The sequence below is a fragment of the Centrocercus urophasianus genome, unplaced genomic scaffold (assembly GCF_019232065.1).
Source record: "Centrocercus urophasianus isolate 14NV4802_14NV808 unplaced genomic scaffold, USGS_Curo_1.0 seq_29, whole genome shotgun sequence".
NCBI classification, from domain to species: Eukaryota; Metazoa; Chordata; class Aves; order Galliformes; family Phasianidae; genus Centrocercus; species Centrocercus urophasianus.
This window is the reverse complement of record NW_024884855.1, coordinates 5,151,202-5,175,434: the sequence shown is the minus strand read 5'-3', so window position 1 is coordinate 5,175,434 and position 24,233 is coordinate 5,151,202. Positions and strand designations below refer to the sequence as shown.

The window sequence follows — 24,233 nt, the reverse complement described above, 5'->3', positions numbered from 1 at the left end:
ATTTTTAAATTACCTTTTTCAAAGCAAACATTATAATCTATGTGGACAACTTCTCCCGTGGTCATATCTATAAGAACATTATCCAGATGTCTGTCTCCAAGACCAATGATGTAGCCAACCATGGACATAACTGCAGTGGATCTTGCATAAGACTTTAAAGAGAGTTTCAGGAAAAAATTATTTGTGGGAATTCTCTGCCAACACACTGGACTGACTACTATCTTATAGCAATATTTTTAAGCAGAAGACAAATCAAAGCCACCATACTTCAAGCTGTTTTCTATATGATGTCTTACAAGAGCTATCATTTCTTAAACCAATAATCCTAGTTAAATAATGTAAAGAAATCAGGTATATACACATTTTTTATTCCAGATGGTACAACTACATTATTTCCTACCAACATTCCTCATTCTGTGAAACTCTGTCAGTGCTAACTCATCAAACTGCACAGCAACATTGCTTGTTAACATCCTAAGCCTTTGCTGACCTTCATCCCATTAGAAAAAAAAATCTTTCAAAGGCAAAATATATTTGTTGTAACTTACCTGTGTAACTCTCCACCATTCATCTGGTGTAGTACATGATGACCAGAGCTCCTTAGCTAGGAGATTTGGGGGAGTTGCTTCCATCAGTTCTTCTAGAACAGCTCTCATCACATTCAAGGGCCAGTCACGACGTGACACATCAAGACTAAGCCCAACTGCCTTTAAAGCAGGTCCAATTTTACTGTAGTAAAGTTCACTAGGTCTAGGCACGATTCCAGGATTCTGAGGAGTCTGATAAGAATCCTGAGCCTAGAAGAGATTAAAAATGCTAGTGTACAAGTCACAGCTTACATTACCACAGAAAAGATTCCCACATTCAGTCTAAATGAGAATAACATACAATTAACAACTCCTCAACAATGACTTCACAATGCAGAGAGCTGTTTTGAAGTTCAATAACTAAGAAAACCTAAAGACAGTCAAAACACTTTGTTTTAGCCTAACTTTACTCAGTAATTACTAAGGTCAGTTTTGAAAATACTGTGGTAAAGACTACATTGAAAATAGAAAAGGAGTAGAGAATGAGATGTGAAATCTAAGTTTAACTCTATTCGTTCAAAAACAGTTCTTGCATTATTGTGCCAGAAAAGTACACTTATGTTAGCTACTGTAATAAATATAAATACATATACATACACGTATGTATATACATAATTTCATTGACATCTGGTAGAGCCTCAAGAAATGCAAATACACAGACCCAACCTTCATGATCGTGAACAAAAAAAGTCTATTTTAAACTATGTTACTTAGAACTGCCAACCAAATGAGAACAGAAGTTTCCCTTCTGAGTCATCCCTACATTGTAGTTACCTTTTGTGCTTGTAAAGCAGCTTCTCTCTGTTGCCATCGCTTGTAAAGACCAAACAAAGGTGTAGCTCCATCCACCCACTGGATCAAGCCTGACCTTGTTCCCAGAGGTGTCACAGAGTAGTGCCGTGCGTGAAACCTCGGGGTCTCTTGACGGTTAATGGTAGCAAACATTGTGTTCACAATTGATAGGAATTGCATGATTCTTTCATCCAGGTGCAAGTCTTCTAAACCTGTGTTAAATTAGTTTAAAATTCAGTTTCTACACTAAGATTCCATCCTAAAGCCCAAAAAGCATTTTCTGAAATCCTACTTCATTTCCGACTACAAACAGCTCTACAAATTATGCAGATTAAAGATGAGTCATTCAGTTTAAACCTTAATGTTTACTTAACTTTTACCTACTAGAATCAGTTTATCACATCTCTCTGTGAGCAGCATACAAAACAGTAACTAATGTAGTGAACAGGTCTTTCCCTACTGAAGGAGACATGAAGTCTTAAAAGATATCTTCTGAGATTCTTAGGCTTCTGGTAAAGTGCATCCAGCTAATCCTAAAAATATAAAAGATACCTGAAACTCCCTTGACTTATAGCTTTGGAAGGCAAAAATCCTTGAACACGTATAGTGAGGTGGAATAAAGGGAGGAGAGTGAGCGGATGAAACATTCTGTCCATACTGCGCACAAAGACGACATGCATCCTTCCAACTCTAGGATATCTGGTCTGCAATCAGAGATACTAACTTGTTTAATAAAAATCTCAATTTCTTACCTTTGAACAAGTACGGATAGTTCTTCCCATCCGAGCCCAGGAAAAGCAGCTTTTTAGGTTTGGTTTTGGTAGGCAGAATGGTGATGGTGCTGCCCACACTATGAATTGTGACTGTGTCTCTGGTGGATACTTCTCCAGGGAGCGCTATCTCAGTGTTCATCATGGCAGCCAACCAAGGACTGATTTCTTCAAGCCGCAAGAGATAACTAGCCCGTTTCTGTGCCCTTTGCTGCAAACTTAGCATAACCTATTCCAAGGAAATGTTTTGTTTTAGGTTGAGGCTCACCTTAAAAGCTAGCATCAAAAATTAAAAACAGACTTAATGGTCTTCCTCTTCTAGAAAGTACAGAGATTTCCTTCAATTATTTTTCATCCTTGGCACCTTACTAATCCATTTACAGTTTAGATTGAAGTTGACAAAATCCAAGACATACACTCAGTGAAGCAAATGCAGCCTGTCTGGTAATAAGCAACAAAGTCACAAGAAGTCAAACTCCTCAAGAGGTTTGCTCCTGCATTTATACATCTTTCAGGTGTAGTCAAAGGCAGCAGCCTCTAGCAACCTCCTCTTTATATATCTCCATGCCTACTTGCTCCTTGCAAAGCTGAAGGAACTCTGTGTAAAACTGAAAACTTAAAACTACCAAGCAATTTACAAAACAACAGGCTGCCTCTGGACATCCATGTGGGCAACACAAACACTTTGTTTCCCCTCAACACATAAAAAACTAAGACAAATATCACATAATTGACTAAGTACCTTTGAGAAAGGTTGAGTAATTGAAAGTTGCAGCACAGAACAGCTATCGCTCAGGATGACCAGAGTATCAGCTTGTTACCATTTGAAGCTACTAAGCTTAAATTACATAGATTCAGAAAGACAGAATTTAAAAAACAGAAGCCCTCTACCCTCTAAATTGATATTAAAAAAGAACTCCTTTGGGTAGAAGTGCAGTATGGCAGACAGCCGAGATACCAAAGTTACTGTGCTTCAGTATGGAGCATGTCTATGCTGACTGCAGAGGAGACTAGTTCAGGACACGATTTTGGAACATGAAGACAACAACAGGACACCAAAGAGTGAGACAACCCCTAGTCTGTGATGTAATACCTCTTTAAAGGGGAGCCAGCTGCTTCCAGGCTTAGCAGGATTCAAAGGATTCTTAAGTTTTTCCAGTGCATTTTCGATGGCACCTCCATAGTTATCCTGGAACCACTTCTCATGAGGAGTTTCTGTAGGAGCTGCAGTGATGCTCCGGACATGTTCCAAAGCAAATACAATGGGCTTCATTAGAGCTGTATGCTTCTCACGCATGATTGCTATCTTCTCCTCTCTATTAAAAAAAATAAAAATCTCAATACCATGAAAACAACCTCATAAGCAGAGCATTAAAACAGGCTGCAAACAAGACATCAGAGAAATCACAAAACCAATGCATCTCTATAACGAGGTCTTTGAGAACAACTGTATTAAAATGAAATGCTCCTCTGAATCATACTTCAAACTGAAACATCTGCAGTGGGGCTTTTCACCACTGCAGACCCAGATTTCAGAAGTCCAGGGAATACAAAACACCCTAAACTCATTTCCTTTGTTACAAGAGCTCTTTGTTACCACTTCGTGAGAGTGTACCACACTCTAAAGAAGGAAAAGAGGAATATCCTATTCTGCCATTCTATTTCAGACTTGACTGTGGAATTTAAGAGGTGTTTTTATGCTTAGGCAAGCATCCAATGAAGGCCTTCCCCTTCCACAAATACATTCACAGGAGAATCCAGATAAGAGATAAAAAAAATTGTTTCCGCACACTGAAAAGCAAATTACAATGTTCTGTTTACTCCAACTATCTGTGTTTACAGTAAACTCCAGACAGGTCTTATCCTTGCACACATTTGTCCCCATCTCAGCTGAATTCTACGAAACACCATGGAAATGAAGAACTATAAGTTCTCAAACTACAGTTCAATTCACACTGGGTTCTAACAGATTATTACTGAGGAAATCCCAACACAGACTCAGAGATCGACCCTGTTGCTGCCTCTCATTACATCAGAGTACTAGCTGTGGTACCAAAATACTTCTGAATAAGGCCACTAACTTACAGAGAAGCAGCTAGGACAGTACAAATTCAAGTGCAACACGATCACCTTGATGGCATGCCTCCCCAACAACCATCTAACAATCTTCACTTGATTTGACCAATACACATACTTGCGTAGAGTGTTGTTATTTTGGACCCTTTTGACTTCATCTTCTAGTTGTTGAATCCTTCTGAGGACATACATGTGCTGCTGCAATAAAACTCCCAACCAAAGTTCATCCCACAGAACTGTAACTCTGCGCAGCTCAGCCACTAGCATCTGAACCTATATAAAATAAAGATTACATTACTTTTTAAAAGTACTAGTATTGAGACTTACATTTGTACACAAAGAGCTTGACAAAGATAACAGCATAACAAAGTTTTACCAAACTTTCAGCAGCCCTACAAACAAGATAAGTATTTTGCAGTTCTACACACATTTGAATTACTAACCTGCAATACCATTGTTGGATTTGCAGTTGAGAGTTTCTCCACAATTTTGCTGTAACAATCTTGCATCATTGCTTGATCTTCATTTAACCCAACTTTTGTATCATCTTTAGTACTTTCTTGAGAAGCTGGTGGACTCCCACCATCACATTCACCACCCAAAAGTTCTTCTCCTTGAATATTACCTAGCAAAGTAGGGATAGCAGAAGGAAGCTTGTTCCCTAAATTTGAGAAAAGGAAAGTAAAAACGAAAGATATTAAAATATTATCTATGCTCTTCTGGCCTTCAAAGCTGTGTCACTCAATATCTCATTTAGAGTTAGAACCCCATGTAACATATACTTGGCCATAATTAATGACAAAATTCAGAACTGACGTGCAAAAGCGGTAAATCAAAGCACAAAGTATCCATGAGATCCCAACAGTCCTTCATACACAATGTTACTGATACTGAAAAAAAAAAAAATCACTTTACCCAGTATATAAAGTATGTTAGATAAAAAGCATTTGAACATTTGATATTTTTCTTTCATACCTGCGGTTTGCGATTCACTGCTGAGTGAAATAGTACCCACTATTGCAGGATACAGTATGAGGTGAGGAGAATCTTGAGCCACGCGACACAACAAGTTGCAAATACTCTGACGAACGTACACCTCTGGATGATTGAGGCGAGAGAAGAGCTGAGGAATAATACCTATAGCAGCAGGACAAGAGGATATGCTGGATCCTTTATACGCTCAACAATGCACATTTGTAAAGCATGCTACTTATGCACTGGGGGAATGTAAATGATCCTGAGGTCCCTTCCATTCTATGATTCTGTGAAAAGTCTAGGCTCCCAACAAAAAAGCCCTCTTTTTTTTTTTAAATAACTGTCTTTCAGAGCACGAGCAACTGAATTGCTTATTTAGCCGTACAATTCAAATGCAGATCACATCAGATGACACTGTTCAATCAAGCACTAGAAAATGAATTCCACTGTTACGTAATTTCAAACAAAACAGGAGAGATGCAATAGTTGCTGAAGTCAGTAAACCGGATGTTTCAAACGAACAAACTTTGGCAGCAGTTGGCTTCCTCCTCCTCTGCTGCCTTCCACATAACTCGGTATCTTTCCTGGGGAATGCCCCGATCAAACTGAACCAGTAGTCTGCTGACAGACAACTGCTACTGCTTCAGCCACATACATTTCTCTGAAATGTATTTCAATCTGTGGCTGGAGGAGAAACACACACACACACACACACACACACACACACACTTCTTTTAAGAGGCTAAAATAATGCAACTCTCCACAAACCACATTTTCTTTCTTCTTTCAGCATCTCAGTACAGGAGAATCTGTACTCTAAGATCAGAACGTAGAACAACTTTCATGAAAGTGGAGAACTTGCTTTCCTTCCACTGTGTTTAATTTTTTTTTTTTCCCCAAGAATACAATGAATATCCTTCTGCTTACATTTATCCTTCTGCTTATCATACTGCTTACATTTCTGAAGACATGTCAAAATCCATTTCAAGAGCTAGGTAACATACACCTACCTCTCCAAGGAGCAGTGGGTGTAGTTTCTAGCCCATGTTCTAGATACTGTCTAAGCTCTCCAGCATGTTTTACAAGCAGCCTTAACAGTCTTAGAGTTGCCATCACAATAACATCATCAGTGCTTTGCTCAGAAGTATTTCTTAAATGCAGCCTTGGATCATCTTCGTCAAGTGAAACCTTAAAAGAAAGAAATACTCCTCTAAATTAAGTATATAGTTCATCTCATCATTTAGAAACTTTTATAACTCAACTTTCCTATCAGCACAACACTAACCTGGCCAGCATTGAGTTTGAGAAAAGTGAAATATGCACTGCAGGAGAGTTTATAGAGACTGAAGATTCTGTCTACAACTTTCCTCCATACTTTAATTAAACCTTCTGTTGCATTTTCATCAAGATCTGAAAGCCAGGGACAAGTTGTTAATAATTGACGCCATATAACATCCACCATATCATCTTCTTCATTGTCTTCATTTTCAGTGATTTGCAGAGTCATATCTTCATCCTAAGTACAAATAAAGAGATAACAGATTTGACCAAGTCTTCAAGCCTTTTCTACAAGGATCTGTTAGTTGCTAATCCATTTTTTTTTGCTTGGGCAACTCATCCAACTGCACTGTGTGACTGTACTAGCACAGTCCGTGCACCACTTAACTAACAGCTGGCTTCTTAAGAGAGCTTGTATAATGTTTGAATTTTAACTACAAAACACTTACAGAAGTTAATATGAATCACAGGTAGGGGACAGAAAATAAACCACAAATCTGAGCATATTTTAAGCAGGAAAACTCCGACTTACTTGAATCCCAGCTGGACGACACACTGCTTGCCCAAGGATCCCATAAATCTTCTCTTTGTCTTCCTCTGTAACGTTGTCTGGAAGCAAGCTCTGAACCTCAGACTTTTCTCGGGGCAGCAGACGAACACCTTCTCCCTGACTGTAACATTTAATAAGTTATATTCTTATTTGAGGAGACCATTAACATTGTGTATATAGAACCTGAAAGATAAATCTTCATCTTTGATCACATACAGAGACTCACTTCTTAGAAAGGTCAAAACACTCACAGTTCCCTGCTCACATCTGACTTTTGACCATAAGTAAAAGCTATAATCAATAATACAATGCTAGAACTCATCTTAAAAAAATATATACTAATTATGCTGTAATCATGCTTCAAGCATTAGGATGAATTTACCTGGCATTATCAACTACTTTCCGGCCCCATCTATAAGCCCAGCTAGCCAGGGCTGCCCAAGACTTGGCCACTTCAGGTGCCTGTACTGAAGACAAGTGATACAGCTGTCCCAAGATAAAGTCAGGTTCTCCAACTCCAATATTTACTGTAACAGAAGAAATGGAGCAACATACATTACAACATAACAGGTACTTCTGACTACCTCAACATATAAAATAACAGCAAATTATTTTAAGTACATAATTTTTTGGTTAAGTTAGTACCCACATGTAAAATTTTCCAGAGCAGTTCTTTTTCAGCTTTGACACTAACTGCAAAACAGTTTTTCATTTGCTAACAACCACTGTCTGTGCTCTACAACTGCTTTCTCTGTCACAGAAGGATGAAACTGAAGCAAGAGGCTCATGATCTCCAGAAACACAAAAATGCTATGCTATGAAAGCATACTATGAAAAGTCTGCAGAAAATTGAGTATTTAGTGGCAACAACAAAATTTTCAAATTAAACATAGATGGAAGCTACGTGACCATGACTCATATTTGCAAGGCCTTAAAAATACAGCTGCTTTAATGCTCAACCTAAAAGATCTCATTCACACTTTGAAAAAAAAAAAAAAAAATTCAAGAGCTGAAAGCAGACAAGCATGACAAGGTTTTATATCCTCTTCATAAAAAATAAATACATTACAGTTTCATGTTCAGGCAAGAAATAAAGTGACAAAGATATCAGGAAAGAAATATGAAAAGTGAAATACCAAGGGTTGTTTGTTTGTTGTGTTTTCTTTTTTAATTGTGCATCCATTCCTATTCAAAAAGACACTGTGCATATACAAAAAGAGACTGCTTATACGTACATATAATATATTTATATGTATATATATACTTATATATAGAAGTGATGGAGTATTTGTCCTTTGTAACTAGCACTATCCCTCAGTGGAACCATCAGAAATTAATTTAACAAAATAAAACTAAGTGCAATAACAAATCTACCTGTAGATTCACTTTCAATCCTGGGATATTCCTCTTCCAATGCATTAACAGCTGGGAGATCGATCAAGGTATATATGTTTTTAGACAAGGTAGACAGACCAGTGTGATTCTGCTGCTGACGAGCTCTATATACTTGTTTTAACTGTCCTGAAATCTCTTTCCATTCTGCTTGAATCCATTTAGCCAGCGTAAGAATAGATTTCGCAACCGCATATTCAGCCTTGGCAGATTTGCAAAACAATATGGCACAAGAACTCAGCATTTCCATGGCATGTGTTGACTGACCTGCACATTATGCAAAGCATATTTTTAGTGGTGTTAACTTCATTCAAAACACTTCTTCTGAAATTCAGTATTTTCAGATAAGGCTCATAACAATGTATCTTACAAAGAAAACTCAGATTGAGACAACAGTTAATAGGATAAAAGCAATTACTAATGATGCTGTTCCATTAAGATTTACTCAGAGGATTTAGCCTGGCCATGAGGACAAGCAGCTCAAGAATCTACAATTTCTGCTAGTAATACTCACCTGCTGTGTATAACAGCTTTGTTTTCTCAATATCAAGTTCAGGACCCCACTTTTCATCTATCTGACCTGGTGCAGACAGTTTTTTAAAGTGCTGAACCAAGTCCTGTGCAGTGGTGGTTTTTCCTAGCTGAACTTCACTGCACTGGGCAAGCAACCGTGTAGCCAGGGCAATATTTCCTCGCTTTCGTGCAAATTTTGCTGCTGTTAAGCCCAGCTCCATTAGATGACTCTTAATTGGGACTGTTGGTTCTGAAGAAGAAAACAAGACATACTAAGCACAGTCAAAAAAAAAAAACAACAAACAATAATTTCATCCAGGGTATAATTTCTCTCCAATATAGGAGTATTTTGTGTACTGCCATCAGTAAAGAACTTGGTCAACCCTTTTGCATTTCCTAAAAATTCCTTGATGTTTCTGTCACTTAATTATTTTTGATCTAGAAATGCACTTTCGGGGTTTTCATGACCACTTTCTATCACTGAAGCATTCAAAAATGAAATAAAGTACAATGAGATGAGCAACTGAAGTGGAATTAGAACTCTCCTTTTTCTTAACAACAGTCTGCATTCAGTAAGAATTGAGACACTTAGATAAGGGAAAACATCTAAATAACAAAACCTTGAACTTAAAAACTAATCTTAGTAATACAAGATGCAGCTCCCACTTTTAATGAAAATTTAGTTTAAATTCTGTATTTAACAGTTTTTAGCACTAAAATAAGAGCTTATATACCTTTAAGTTTTTCCATCAGTTGATTCTGGTACACTGTGTATCTCAGTGCGTGCATCCACGGCCTCACATCATGCTGTTTACATGACCTCAAAGCATCATTGAAGAGAGGTATAAGACAGTCCTGAAAGAGGCATGAAGGTTGTACAGCTGTCAAGACAGCTTAATAAATAAGTATTTGCTTTTATTACAAGCAAAGACTACTTTAGTGAAAAGCAAGCATTCTTATTATCAGTATTAGCAGTCAAATCGTATGACTGAAAAGCAAATATGTATTATGTAGACCTATGAAGACATGCTTGATTTTGAGAGGACAACCATAAGAATGAGCTCACCAACAAGCACTATCGTTCCTATTGTTCCAGAAAACAGGTTATCTGTGCTCACTGAAGTTTGACATTGTTTTTAATTGTGTTGTTTTTTTCATATTTAAAGGTTACTTTCACAGTGTTATTACAATTTTATTCTAAGTTGCTTTTCAAAGAAATGTTGAAAGAACTGGTGTACTTAGAGCTACAGAAATCCATCTGAAGCGTAAATTTAAAATAAAACACATGGTCAAAGAACTTCACAAAACTAAAAAGGCCTTTTTACAGTGTGACTAACATGGTTCAAAGAAAACAGTCCCAAACTGCCAGGCAGATTTAGACCAGACACCAGGAAGAGTTTCCTCTTGGAGGAGATGGTCAAGCACTGGACTGGGCTGCCAAGGAAGCAGCGGAGTTCCCATCCCTAGAGGCAGCTCAGGTGTGGCATTAACTGACACGGTTTAGCGATGTAACTCAGTAGCTCTGACTGACATCTGGACTTGATTATCATGAAGGTCTTCTCCAACCTCAGTGATTCTTTAGTTCTACATTCAATACTTCATAACATGGCTATAGAATTAGAACACTGTGAAACGTAGATTTGACTAAAACACGCAGCCATACCTCTGATGTCAGCCTGTTGGAGACAGTGTTTTCTAAAGCAGAAGAACAATACAACTGAAGAGTGCTCAACACTGGTAAAGACTGAGACACAGTGAGCGTGGAAAGTCTTAAAGGTCCAATAGCGATTCGTGATGTTTGTTTTAAGTATTTTATAACATTTCTGAAATAAAAGTTAACAGTTATTTCTGTTAGCTGGACTATTTATTAGAAAACAGTATCAAAAATACTGAAGAAAAAAGCAACTCCTACATCTGCATATTGACGATCAAGAAATCATTCAAAAACATAACAAGTCACATGTTGACTCAACAGTCTCAAGTTAAACACCAATTCATGTCCCCTGAGTAAGCTTATGCTTCGTAACAGAGTAATCTAGGAGTCAACAGTACTATAAATGCTGAAGTACAGATTATGCAGCTCACAAAGTTTCATTTGAAAAGTAGAACAGCTTGTCACAGTGGGTTACATTCATTTATAACATGTTGTAACTTACTCAGATATTGACTGCCACTTTTGCTCCTGTTCCATGTGGTTCACAGCTGTTGCCAGACACACCGAACTTCTCAGAAGTTGTACTTCAACTGCTTTTTGAAGTTCTCTCGGGTCAGGACTTAGCATACTAGGAAGGAGCTTCTTCATGTCTACAAAGAGAAAACAAATTGAAACTAAGTAGAATTTCCAAATATCACATGTTAAGAATGAATTTTTGAAAGCAACGGTCATAGGGAAAAAATTCACTTTTATATGCCTATCCATTCATATGAACAAGTTACTCACAACACACTAACTCCACAAAAGACTTTTTAAATATCACAAGTTATTTTTTCAAATTATCATTGCAAATCATTTTGAAGCTTAATTCATAAAGGTTACACATCAGTCCACCAAACATGGCAAACTGCATTCAGAAGTTACCGTTTGTCACACAGATAAACAGAGAAATATCTGCTTCTGTAATTCAACTCATGTCACTTCTTATTTCAACTAACATACCTATTTTTTCTTTGGATCCCCCTGCAAGTAGGTTGATATTTTCTCCTGGTAATAATTCCAGTTGCTCAGTGCATTCAGTAAGCTCACCGGACTCAAAGCTGCTCAGAGATCTGCAATTCAAGTTTTACAGGTTTATTTTCACATTTCCTGCTTCATTCCAGAAACTAAATCTCTCTCATTCAAACAAAAGAAACTTTGCAGCTGGAAATGATGTATTAACAGACCATGAATAATACTTTTCTAACCATTTCTTCCTGACCATAGAAAGTCTGACTATGCAAGAATTTAAAAACAAAAACAGTTTTTTTTTCCTTTATGCATAGAAAGTAAGCTTTGGGATGGAACTTCATTTAACTCAAGTAATTTCAGGATTTTGCTAAGCTTAGCTGCAATAGAACAGGAATGGAAAGTAATCAAAAGCTGCCAAATTAAATGAAAGGACCTTTAAACCTTGAAGGCCTATTTCAACATCATCAATATTTTTCAGGAACCAGACAAAGCTTAAGAAGCACAAAAGCTAGAATTCAAAACTATTAAAAACAAAAACATTTATGCCACTAAATCCACCTCATTAATATATTAATATACTTTCTACATTAGAGTATCTTTCAAAAACTGTACCACGACAGGCATTCTAAGAAGTTAACCACGTGAAAGGATTCACCTTCTACTAGCAGAACCAGATTAAGTTTGCTAACTTCTGCTTTCAATTCAAAAACTTTATTCTTGAACACTTAAAAACCTCAACGGTCAGAAAGCCACGGCAACTCCCCACAATGTTAATTATGATATTTACAGTCCTCCCCTAAGGAGGACACTTATCACACCTTTATTTCAATGACATTATTACTAAAATCCACAAGACCTTCAATAGTGTAAGACACTTCTGAATAAAGGAATGAAATTCTTACTTTATGTAGTTAAAATCTGCTTTCAGATTGATTGAGGTATTATTCGTGCTTTTCTTCAAGTCATGGACCATATTTTGCCATTCCTGAACAGCAGACCAATCAGCAATTGAAATGTAACATTCACATGCCTTGTTACCCAAGTAATTTATCACTTCAGGTGAAGAGTCACTTGGCTTAGTCAGAACAGTTTTTCTAGTTTCTCCTGTGTAGCAACAACAAAAAACAGTATGTACATCTAAACATACCTACGTGCTTCAAAATAACAACTACGTTGCTCAAACGTAACACATCTTTACTCAAGAAACATCATTCTTTTTAACTGTTACATAATAGTTAAGGAAGTACAGAGTGGAGGAAGAATGTTCCGTCTGTTTTCCCCTGGTTGGGTTTTTTAGTTATTTATTTTTAAAATTAATATATAGGATCTGTTCAAGGGAGGTTTTGGAAAACTTCCATCCACCTATCTAAAGGAGTTTCAAAATAGGAAAACAGAAGGACTGAATTAGGAACAAAGGATCTCTCTTCTCAAAGATGAGACAATAATGAAGCAAAGTCTCAGCTCAGAAAACCTTTAATCAATTGTGCAGCTATAATACATCTACGCAGTAAACACTAAGTCTTATTAACCTACTAAAACACAATACTTTACCTATGAATCTCACACAGCTAGACATCAATACTGCAAACTGTCATATGTATATGTGATGTTCATTTCAATGGCATTAAGTGATTAAATTTAACTGCAGGCAGAAACAGGTCAATTAATTTTGAATCACATGCTACAAACGAACATTCTAATTTTATGCACACACTTTCCAGAAGAAACCAACAAATACTGACCATTCAAGGAGTGCTTTGGGCTGGCGTTATTCACACTGTTGGAATTGGCCAACTTCAGAACAGTTTTGTCAAAGCCTGATATACAGCAATCTACTCCTGTCATGGCACACAGGTGCTCCTGGTACTCCGCAGTTGCTTTTTCAAACCTTAAATAGTTTAATATTTTTGTCAGCATTTTACAGAATCAGTTTTCTTTTTGGTACAGTGGTGTTCTTGCAACATTTCTTTACAACAATCCAAATGTTCATTTCTTATTTTCAGCAACAGAAAGACTGATTAACATCAAAACAAGCCTGCGAGTTGAATTTCTAGATTCTAGCATTGCCTCAAAGATTTTCCATTCAGATGTAATCCAACTTCAAACCAATTCCAGGTTGAAGTAGATGCAAGACCTAAATTTGACTGTCACGCTGTCACACCCAAATGCAAGTAAATGAGTTAAATATTTAATAGAGAATTGTAAAACTGGGTCTAGAACAAACAATTCACATATTAAGTCTGATATTTCTGAGCAACTCCTCAGGTATCGTTACAATCCTGCACACTATTTTAAATAATCTTGCAAAAATGGGAAAATAGTTGTAAATATTAAAATCTTGAGTGTCTTTTTTTTTTTTTAAATCTTCTGCTAACAGACAAACTAATTAATCAAAAAATGCCCATTTTTCATTTCATACAGAAGACAGTATGTACTGCTTTAAGGAGACAGCATCACTACAATTCTGGCACATGCTACGTTGAACTCCAACCAACCAAATAGTAACTGTAGCCAAAGCCATTTTGTTCTAAAACTAAACTGAAAAATAAATCTGCAAAGCATCTCCCTTGGATTACTTCTCTTGGCAAACCATGACCAATACTCACATCTTGCCACTGGCCAGAACATAAAATAGAAGATATTTGTAGCAATAATATTTTGCAACAGAAACTGAAACAGTATCGTTACGTGGAAGAAACTAAGAAAAAAGGAACCTTTGAACACCATTTATACCAAAATCCCGATAACACAGATAAACTAAAATTAAAATATCTAAAAATGCTTGATTTAATAAACAGTAGAAATATGCATAGGAAGAAACAAAGTCCAAATTTGTAACATTCAATTATCTGAAAAAACAAAGCAAAACAAAAACTTACCGCCCTTCTGCCTGTTGAGCTACAGAGTTGATCCAGGTAAGACTCTTCCCAACTACAGCAGAAGACCAGACAGCTATACCCTGAATCGCTTCAGGGCAGTGAAGTTCACATAAAGCTTCCACCAGCATCATAATTGTCACTTCCAATTCATTTCCCTAAAACCAAACCAAAACCTTTATTTAACAAATCTCAAATGAAGTAAGAGTTGCATGTTAAGTGCTTGAATAGAGTAAAGCAGTTCTTCATTATATGCCCACACAAGTGTAGTACTCTGTCCATCCCTCCATTAACACTGCCTTTGGAAAAGCAGTGGTACTCAAGAAAGCATTCATGCCACAAATTCCCATCTTGAATGTTAATAGCTCGTAGTCACTATGTACAGAGATCTACAGCTACCTAAAAATAAATCTAGGAATTCATAAAGAAGCAGGAGTAAGAAACACCTAGCAAATCTCTTTAGTTGAAAGGTTTCACCAAACCAAATTGCTGACATTTTTTTAAGCAAACAACCGTTTGATTCCCTCATCCCACCCCTATGTTTATCTGCCAGTTACTTCGTGCAGGAAAAAATCCCTCACGATGCACCCCTCCTGCTCACAGTGACAAGTCAGATTCTGACACAAACCTCAAACCAATAGAGCAGAATGGCAAGTTTCTTAGGGTTTAAGCAGTGCCTTTTGCTTAAGCCAAAACTGCTCAATTCAAACAGCATTCACTTATGTACGTTACTTGGCCGAATGAGCAGAGTCACTGCAGTCTCCAATCCACAGTATCACCTAACCACAAAAATGTGTCAACAGAGAAGTATAAACCTCAAAACTTGCGTTTCATGTAAAAGCCACTCTTACAAAACACTTGGTTTAATACCCACTGATTGCATTAGATTAAATTTTAAGACATAGTAGGGATATTTTTTACAACAGTCAACAGCATTTTAAAAGAGAATACCTGAGATAAACTGTTATTAGTTTTCATTTCTGTGAGCAAATCAAAACCATGTCTGACTGTCACAGCAGGCTGGCCAGCCAGCAGCCCAACTCTCATGATGGAAAGTCTAATCCGTGTCAGCCAATCTTGGCACGTCTGGCGATTAGTATAAAAGAATGTCCTGATAACCTTTTAAGACAGAAAAGGACAATTTTACAATCCCTGTCTTTTGTACAAATAATTGCATTCAGTGCTTAATATGAAAAACAATTAAAGTCATGACAGGTTTCTTGACCTCTCAGCTGAAAATTCAGCCTCAGAGAAGAAACATGTTAAAAATCTGCATTTTGAATGTTCTGAATGCAAGTACCCAGAAATCATGCACAGCATGCAGCTGACCTGGCACACTACTAAGCTGAAAATGTTAATTCACTTCAAGATTAAATTACATATTACTGTAATATCAAAGTCTGGTAATTAACTTATTTCAACAGTGAAGGATCTAAAACTACAGAAAACGGCATCTTACAAATTTTAATTCTTCAAAAGGCAATCTGAGATCCCAAATAATGCTACAGCAGAGGACTACTGACAACATACAGACAAGCAACAACTATAAAAATCTGGTACTCGGATTTGCTTACTGCTCTATCACTATGCATGCTGATACTCCAAAAATAAGCTCTTCCTTCCCAACCCCCCATTTTCTAAGAAAAAACTACATCGTAGCCAGACAAACTAACATTCTCAAACCCTGCTTTAGAAGCTGTTCTTTTCAAGTTTCATTAGAGTATGTGCTTAAATGCTGTAGAATCCAAAATATTTCAGATTTAAGACCCACACAATCCTGAAAACGTTTTCCTCAAGTCAACAGATGGTTTCTAGTAACATCAGACACAAACCTTGGGTGGAGAGGTGAGGGCATTGGCACATCCTTCATAAGCATTGTACATCAGTTTTTCCAAGTTCTCCAGATACTGTAGAAGGAGAACAAGCCTAAGTTGATTGCTGCTGTGTCCTTCATCATTGTCTGCAGTAGTCCACTGGCTAACATCTTGATCAGGGTTTAGTGTATGTGCTGCAAGACTCCTAATAATACCTACATATGCCACCAAAACATGGAAGAAAAAAAAACATTCACGAGATAACGCTTTAAATCAACATGTCCATAGACAGCAACGCTAAAACAAAATCTCTCAAAAAATCATGATTATGCAACTGATATTCTGCTTTTCTTAGCACCTTACACAAAGATATGTTAAAATCTATTATCACTGAAAAATAAAACCATTACGTTCCTTGCCTTGGACATGAATTTCTTAGCCACACAAACTTACAAAAAAATCCTACAAAAAAAGAATCTTTACATTACCTTCAATTGTTTGAAATGTATCTTGGGCTCTACCCAGGGGAGTTCTCAGCTTAGAAAGAACAGTAAACTGAGCTGCTTCCCAAACAGCCCATTGCCAGAGAACAGCATCAGTCTTTAGCAGATTACGAGGGATGGTTGGTTGATCTCGTTTATCCAGCCTTTGACAGCTATAGAACAACCTTTCCAACCAATTATCTTTCCTGAAAGAAAACATCAGTACATAAACACAAGTTCATACAGTAACACGATTATAATGCACACAAAAAAAAATGCCAGCTACTTATTGCTCTCAGTCAAATCTCTCACGAGATTATTTTCAGCAGCTACATGCATAATGTGAATATGTATATTTGAGGATATTTATAAATACTTGAAAGGAACCTTAAAAAAAAAAAAAAAGACTGAAGATAAAACAGTGTAACAATATAGTTATAAATTTTAAATTAGACAGTTTGAAATTCTTCACTATTTATTCAACATCAATTAATTTCAGTTTTAAAAAGAAGTTCTTACCCAGTTCGATGAGTGCTTCCATACAAAATAAAACTAATGACATCAGAGAAATCCTGTGGGTGGAATGTATTACTTGGAGCTTTGCTCATATGACTTCTTATAGCCAACGAAATTTCTTGTATTTCTGTGTGGGTACGGTTACTGCAGGAACAGTGGGAAAAACAAGCCATGTAATTGAATAGATCAGAAAGAAATGAAGCAGAAGACATATGTATTTATACACATACAATGAGAGGAAATTAGCATACTCTTTGGAGATAAGACAACACACTTTATCGGTTTAATTCTTTATGGTAAGAGTAAGACAAAATGCTGTTGAAGCTCTGGATAACACAGACCTTAGAAGTAGTCATAATTTGTTTCAAGAAGTGCAGCATAGTTTATCAAGTTTGTTCATACTCTTACTAGTTTACTGAGCAGTGATTTTAAATCACACAGTAGGAGAGAAAAAAATGTGGTAACATCCATTAAGCATTATTTTTCATTCTACAGAAAGCATTCTAAGAAAGAAAGAAAACTATTCTCCATATGGAGTGAATCTGAAAAACTTACCTCAACACCACATCTAAGGGAATTGACTTTAGAAGTTTTCCAAAAGTCTGCCTCACACGAGCACCACTATGAACCAGTTGAACACGACACACATCAACACATCTGCAACAAAAAGCAGGTGGAAAAAAAGTCTTAACATTTCCATGAACAGCATAATTCAAATAACATATATAATGTGTGCAAGTACCTTTGTAAAAGGTCATCTGGTAGGGAGGAAGACAGGGCATGGAGGCTGCTACATGCTTGAAGACAAATATTCACATCTTCCAGAAGGGCTAAATTAAGGAATTGAAAAAGTTACTGTTGCTAGAAACAGATAACTGACACATTACTCTGGTTGCTGCAGACCATCCACGTATTTTTACAGAACAGCTATTATTCAGAGGCTTTATGCCTTATTTCTGTTTTGATTTAGTTGGGTAGTTTTGCTGTATCAGATAAATACTCTGTTTAACAGGAAGTCACCTGCCTCACTTGTCCTTTGTGCGACCTTTTCTGACCTCTGATCAGCTAATTATGTTATGGCCTCCATTCATTGGCACATACCATTTACTTCCAGTAAGAATAAAAGTTAGCAACTCCTGATCTTGGAAACATAGTGCTCTTGTTAGTACTAAGCTACCAAAAGCACTTGTTCCCATAACTCAATTTCCAGATTATTCTAAAGTCCAGAACAATGCATCATGTTATGGAATTGTTCTGCTGCTTCTTAGTCAAATAATACTCATACACATCATACTCGTAGAATTAGGACATTGCTGCTGTTTTATGTAGATTACCATCACATCCATGAGGTATTATTTTAAGAAAATAACTGTTTGCTTAAGTCATGACAAGGGATGTGTTCGGGGAAAAAAGGACAGGAGTGCAAGTTTTCACATAATAAAGACCAGAAGCACTTCTAAAAGTAGAACAATCACAGTTACAGTTAACCATGATATGTAAAAAAGAAAGGTTGTATGTAATTATGGCATAAAAGAGACAGTCAATGAATAAAGTCTTACTGTTTGCTAAAAGTCCTTTGCAAAACTTATGGAAAGATGGGAGAGAAAATAAGGGTGCATATGTCTCTGATTTTTTCATCAGAACAGCCACTTCCAAAGCCCATGTCATAAGCAGTTTCCTTCAAAAAAGAAAACAAGAACTATTAGTTACTCCATACAGTCACAAAAATTCCTTTCAATACAACTTAAATTACTTCATGTTACAGTTCAACATCATACCACAGTCCTCCTCTTTTATTTAAAAGGTTTTGTAACATTAAGATCATCCTTAGATTTCACAACATCTCGGTAAAGCAGGCACGCAGCTCTTCTAGTAGGATACTTTCAATTAGCAAAACCCTTTTTTCAGTGAAGTTTGGCAGCTCTGATTTTAATGTATAGATCATATGATGGTTGCAATTTATTTAATTTTCATGTGTAAAAGTGAGCAGCTACTTTTCCCACATATGCTCCATTACTCTTGTTTTATAAAAACCAAACATCTCACTGGTTAAAGTTACACCACGTTTTACTCAAGAAAATAAATCCCATTTTCCAAATTAAGTCATTCCGCTGGGAGAAGACATTTCCTGGTTAATAAGAAAATGACAGCTACCTGGTATCTTGAGTAAGGTTATCCTTCTTCAGCAATAGCCCCAAAAGGTTCAGTATGATTGAGAAATGCTTTTTTGTTGCTGTGGTTACAGTACTAATAACTGCACCATCGAACAGGGAAGGAGAGGAAGAACTGAGGCTACTGGATATAAAATGGTCATGTCTGAAAGGCAAGGCAAGAAAAGAAAAAAAAGATATTTTCTTACAGTATATAAGAAACAAAAAGAAAGGAAGCAGAAGTTAATATGGTTATAACATCACACGACTACATATAATGTCAAAACCCAAACATTTTCTTCCTCACTTCCCTCTACTCAAACTCCAGACTCCTTATCTTCCTCCAAATTAGATGTCAAACTTTAAGCTGGAGCATGCTTTGCTGCCTGAGATGCAGGCTCCCTGCAATTTACTAAATAAAAACTGATCAGAGTGTGTTGGGCAAAACTTTAATTGTTAAACCCTATTTAATACATTCCTCCATCCCGTATTTATTCCATTCAAATAAACTCATCCTAGTGCTCTTAAAATACTGATGAACTACGAGCCTCCGTACCTGGAACAATGTGAGTACAGCGTATAGAGCACTGCATACTGGACAGCAGGAAAATGAACTGCTATGTCACCATGAACAATCATCAGATTTTTACTCAGTAGTGCAAACACAGTTGGTGAAAGGGCCCACATCTATAAGAAAATTGTAACATAAGCACAGAAACACAACAAATAGGATTCACTTTTCAAGTGCAGCCTTCCATACAGTTAACCATTGTTTCACTTGTTCCCATGGAAAACAGTGTTTTACAACTCCATTAATTCCCTGATCTTGATCATAACTGATTTTTTCCCCTTTTTAAACGATTTGTTAAGAGTAGTTTATGCTTACTTAGAATAGCCCATAACAAGTATTTCTGCACAGCTGACACACTACCAGCAGAGACACTGAAGCTGCTTTTATCTGGCAACTTTCAAAAGCAGAATTTTTCCGACAACAACGGCTTCAATTCAGGAATAACCCTGCTAAGACATTCTACCTTAGAAAACACTTTTCATTATGCACGAAGTTAAAATTGCACAGACTTTATCTATATGATCTTTACTCACCCCAATTAATGAGTTCTTAGCATTTCCAATAGTACTTAGGGCACTGAGGTCAAATATAACAACAAACTTTGCATTTTCCACAGTGAATACATGCTTCTTGAAAGAGTCATGCTGGATTTCAGAACAGGCCTCGGGAAGATGTAAACTATAGAGAAGACTGTTTAGAGCACAGGTCATTTCTCCTAGAATCAACCTGTAAGCAGTCTCCAAAACAGGAATGTTCTTCAGGCTCAGTACTGCCTGATACACAGCTTGGGCTGCTGCAACAACCTTGACAGTATGAAATAAAGAAGCAAACTATTAGTGTGGAATCAAAATGAAATTAATTACCACTGCAGAGTTAAAAGCTGGATAACTTAGTGTCAATATTAATCCCTAATCTTCAGTTTTCTGTAATTAAGCATCATCCACAGTCCGTAGAGTGCTTTCCAGACCACTCACATAATGCACACCGACTATGAAAGCCACATTAACTAAGCACTTCATTGTCGTATCAGGCAGAAAACTTGCAAACACTCACTGAGCCCAAATACCAAAATCACAAACTAGCTACGTGTGCTTTCTTATAGCTTATTTAAAATGAACAGCATTTTGCACCCTTTATATGTGTAAGGCTGTATTAACACCTGCAGAGACAATTCTCTTACCTCTTTCTCCTTATGATAACGTAGCACAAGCAGTTTAGACTCTGGAATAAATAACTTCTCTACAAATGATGATGGTAGTTTTGTATTTATTTGTTCAACAATCTGGGGATAAAACAAAAGTATTTAACCAATTTCTAAATAAATATCTTTAATTATATTACAATAAATTACAAAAGACTAATCAAAACACTTTTTCTACCTTGCATAGAGTATATTTAAAAGTCTCCCACCAACACAAATATTTGGTATTTGCCCTCCCAAACCCATGCAAAGAATTAGTCATTTTGAGGCTTTGACAGAATAGCTGAGAGAAAATGGCTCCATCAACCTGCATCCATGGAGTTTAAAAACTTGTGCTCTAAGAGCTCCATTCTGAAGAATTCTGATTTCCCAGGTGATGGCATAAGCCATTCAATAGAAAAACTGAGAATATTAAGCACTCAAACTCTTGTGGCATCAACTGCAGAGACCAACAGTCAAGCAAGACATAAAGAAGCCAACAAAATAAAAACAACATTCAGGCTAAAACTAAAAGCACAAGCTAGCAACTAAAAACAAGCTAGCAACACAGGCTTTTCAGGAATGAATACTAGCAATAAAATTTCTTGCTTGTAATCAGGAAAAGTAGAATTTTAAGCATACATCTATCACAGACAGAAAAAAGCATTCTGCCTTAAAAAAACAACAGTATTTCCTCATGGGAAAAATAACATAACATGTACACACCAGTGTCAACAGATTCAGGACTGAAATGATATAATCAGTGCCACAAGTCTGGCAATTTTCCATTTGATCCAATCCGTATGTGATAACCATGTCACAGTGTATGGTCATACTTGGATCCAGACTGCCAAGTAAAACACCAACACACTCATTGGCAGCTGTGAGTACTGCTTCTGAAAAGAATACTTGGTTTGCTGCAGTCACACATCTCATTACTCTGTAGAGAACCTGGAAAGTTAAGAGAAACATCTATATTAATCCATTTCAAAACCAAAAGAGACAAGAACCTTATGTTATTTAATTATACTTGCATCCATTTGATGTTCTACCCCTTAACATACTCTGCATCATGGCATACTCTCTCAAAAGAATATTTTTCTGAATCACATACACCATGGTATTGCACTGCACAGGTATAAGAAGAGAAATAAACTCCTGTCTGCTTGCTTCTTATCAGCTAAAGGCCTGAATGGACCCAGAAAACCCAAATCCATTATCCAGACGTCCATTCTACAACTGATAACAAACTCCTGTTCTTTCCTAAAAAACAGACTAAATCTCTTTCTGGAATTTACATCACAAGAATCCTCTGCAGATTAAGACAAGTTACACAACTTTCTTGTCTTTACTTGGGAAATCAATACTGTTATTTATTTGAGAAGTTGTTCTGTCCCTAACAGAACTCTGCAGGAGCACAGATTCCAGTTGTGCAGCTCAACAACAACACAACGTTGATTACAGATATTTTTATCTTGTGCAATCTTTGTTTTAATGTCATTCACACCCTCTACTGGTCATGACACAGAAATATAGCAGCTAGTTCTCACACTGCACTGTATTACACTAACCACGAACAAAATCCTATATAGCACAAGAGGACTTTACTATCATATTTTACTTAGATGTAACTTCACCACAAATAACGTAAGAACTACACTTCATAAAGCACACAATTTCAGATTTTATAACACCACAGCAATTGGAACAAATGGTAACTGCACAGTAACAAAAAGCTAACAGACACAAATCTAACTGCATAAAATCAACTGCCTACAAGAAACCATTCACATCTTCTGCATAGGCTTCCAATATGCCACTGCCACAATGTACCTCAACATTTAATAAAATTCTCGCAGTACAATTCTTTAAAGGAATATACTTGATTCAAGCTTAGCATATATTCATCAATCAAAAAAACTGTCACCGCATGATAATAAATCACGTCAGCAATGAAGAAAAGCAAAAACTTCAATTCTTACATCAGTTACATACGCCTCCGTAATTGGTGGTCCTCTAATGGGGCTGAAGCGCTCCCCAATGCTTCTCACCACAGTACTGAAAACTCGAAGAAGTGCAGCCAGTTTAGGTAGTGATACAGAGGGAGGAGGAATATCTTCATCTAGGGACTCCCCAGAAGCCACATGGCTGAGGTCCTGCAGTGCACAGGTATGTCAGGATACATTACTAACAGTTAAAATACATGAAGACCAACATTTGATACTAGAACTAATCATAGCAAGTTTCCAAACGTACAGTTTTAGATGTATTTATCCAATGTACTTAATTTTGCAAAGACAGAAAATAGCCACACAAAGACATGCGAGTCACGGAATAGTAATTAAATGCCGTTCCATACCTTAGCCACTAAAATGCAGTGCTCTTAGACTGTACCTTGAAAATTAAAACACAGCCTTATAATGCTTCTGGTCTCTGGAACACGACACACAGCACTGCTGCAGCAGGTTCCTTCATACCACCATCCCAAACAACTTCTAGCCACAGCTTGGCATCAGGATGTCCAGGTGGCCACCCCCAACACACTGTTTACACACAGCTACCTTTATCTGCAGACTGATTTGGGGAAGCAGGCTATTCCATGCCAGCTGGCAGCAGTACCTGGGAGCCTTCCCAGTGCTGATCTCAGCAGTACAGATATAGCCTTGGTCTACCCCACGGCAAGACTGAACACACTAGCCTGAATCACCTTCCCCACAACTTAAATTAACATGTTATCTCAGGGCTCTTCCATGACTAGGAGTATGCAGACCGTCCAGTTCAGCAGACAAGCTGCTAAGCATTAACCTACCATGCTAACTTAATAGTTTCAATCATGCGCCTATAGTTACAGCAGTGCGAGTTTCTGTGGGCAGAAGAGAGCCAAAGAGATGTGTGAATGCTGGAGTTGTACCATTGGAAGTAAAAGCATAAGTGTAAGTGTGCTAATAGAACTGAACGATTTATTCTGCTTTGAGTTACACAGATTGTGTAGGAAGTACAACCTTACCCATACCATCTGCATGCAAGGCAATTCTGCTAGCACTGC

General features: G+C 37.0%; 1 protein-coding gene across 1 annotated transcript in view; it reads right to left on the bottom strand.

The window, feature by feature from the left end:
- Nucleotides 1-24,233, bottom strand: part of SMG1 (SMG1 nonsense mediated mRNA decay associated PI3K related kinase) — a 53,963-nt gene that overhangs the window by 15,976 nt on the left and 13,754 nt on the right. Inside the window, exons 9-42 of the mRNA XM_042827767.1 lie at nucleotides 23,170-23,343; nucleotides 21,914-22,138; nucleotides 21,188-21,289; nucleotides 20,541-20,810; nucleotides 19,993-20,123; nucleotides 19,441-19,602; nucleotides 18,846-18,964; nucleotides 18,029-18,116; nucleotides 17,842-17,943; nucleotides 17,290-17,430; nucleotides 16,777-16,976; nucleotides 16,307-16,503; nucleotides 15,426-15,593; nucleotides 14,478-14,632; nucleotides 13,341-13,486; nucleotides 12,501-12,702; nucleotides 11,590-11,699; nucleotides 11,090-11,237; nucleotides 10,597-10,756; nucleotides 9,668-9,788; nucleotides 8,935-9,183; nucleotides 8,403-8,687; nucleotides 7,411-7,555; nucleotides 7,011-7,149; nucleotides 6,486-6,716; nucleotides 6,211-6,388; nucleotides 5,201-5,362; nucleotides 4,669-4,886; nucleotides 4,344-4,498; nucleotides 3,243-3,465; nucleotides 2,132-2,378; nucleotides 1,362-1,591; nucleotides 549-797; nucleotides 14-152 (exon numbers count right to left, since the gene is read on the bottom strand). Of these exons, the coding sequence (XP_042683701.1) occupies nucleotides 14-152; nucleotides 549-797; nucleotides 1,362-1,591; nucleotides 2,132-2,378; nucleotides 3,243-3,465; nucleotides 4,344-4,498; nucleotides 4,669-4,886; nucleotides 5,201-5,362; nucleotides 6,211-6,388; nucleotides 6,486-6,716; nucleotides 7,011-7,149; nucleotides 7,411-7,555; nucleotides 8,403-8,687; nucleotides 8,935-9,183; nucleotides 9,668-9,788; nucleotides 10,597-10,756; nucleotides 11,090-11,237; nucleotides 11,590-11,699; nucleotides 12,501-12,702; nucleotides 13,341-13,486; nucleotides 14,478-14,632; nucleotides 15,426-15,593; nucleotides 16,307-16,503; nucleotides 16,777-16,976; nucleotides 17,290-17,430; nucleotides 17,842-17,943; nucleotides 18,029-18,116; nucleotides 18,846-18,964; nucleotides 19,441-19,602; nucleotides 19,993-20,123; nucleotides 20,541-20,810; nucleotides 21,188-21,289; nucleotides 21,914-22,138; nucleotides 23,170-23,343 (5,971 nt within the window). The remainder of the gene's footprint in view (nucleotides 1-13; nucleotides 153-548; nucleotides 798-1,361; nucleotides 1,592-2,131; nucleotides 2,379-3,242; nucleotides 3,466-4,343; nucleotides 4,499-4,668; nucleotides 4,887-5,200; nucleotides 5,363-6,210; nucleotides 6,389-6,485; nucleotides 6,717-7,010; nucleotides 7,150-7,410; nucleotides 7,556-8,402; nucleotides 8,688-8,934; nucleotides 9,184-9,667; nucleotides 9,789-10,596; nucleotides 10,757-11,089; nucleotides 11,238-11,589; nucleotides 11,700-12,500; nucleotides 12,703-13,340; nucleotides 13,487-14,477; nucleotides 14,633-15,425; nucleotides 15,594-16,306; nucleotides 16,504-16,776; nucleotides 16,977-17,289; nucleotides 17,431-17,841; nucleotides 17,944-18,028; nucleotides 18,117-18,845; nucleotides 18,965-19,440; nucleotides 19,603-19,992; nucleotides 20,124-20,540; nucleotides 20,811-21,187; nucleotides 21,290-21,913; nucleotides 22,139-23,169; nucleotides 23,344-24,233) is intronic.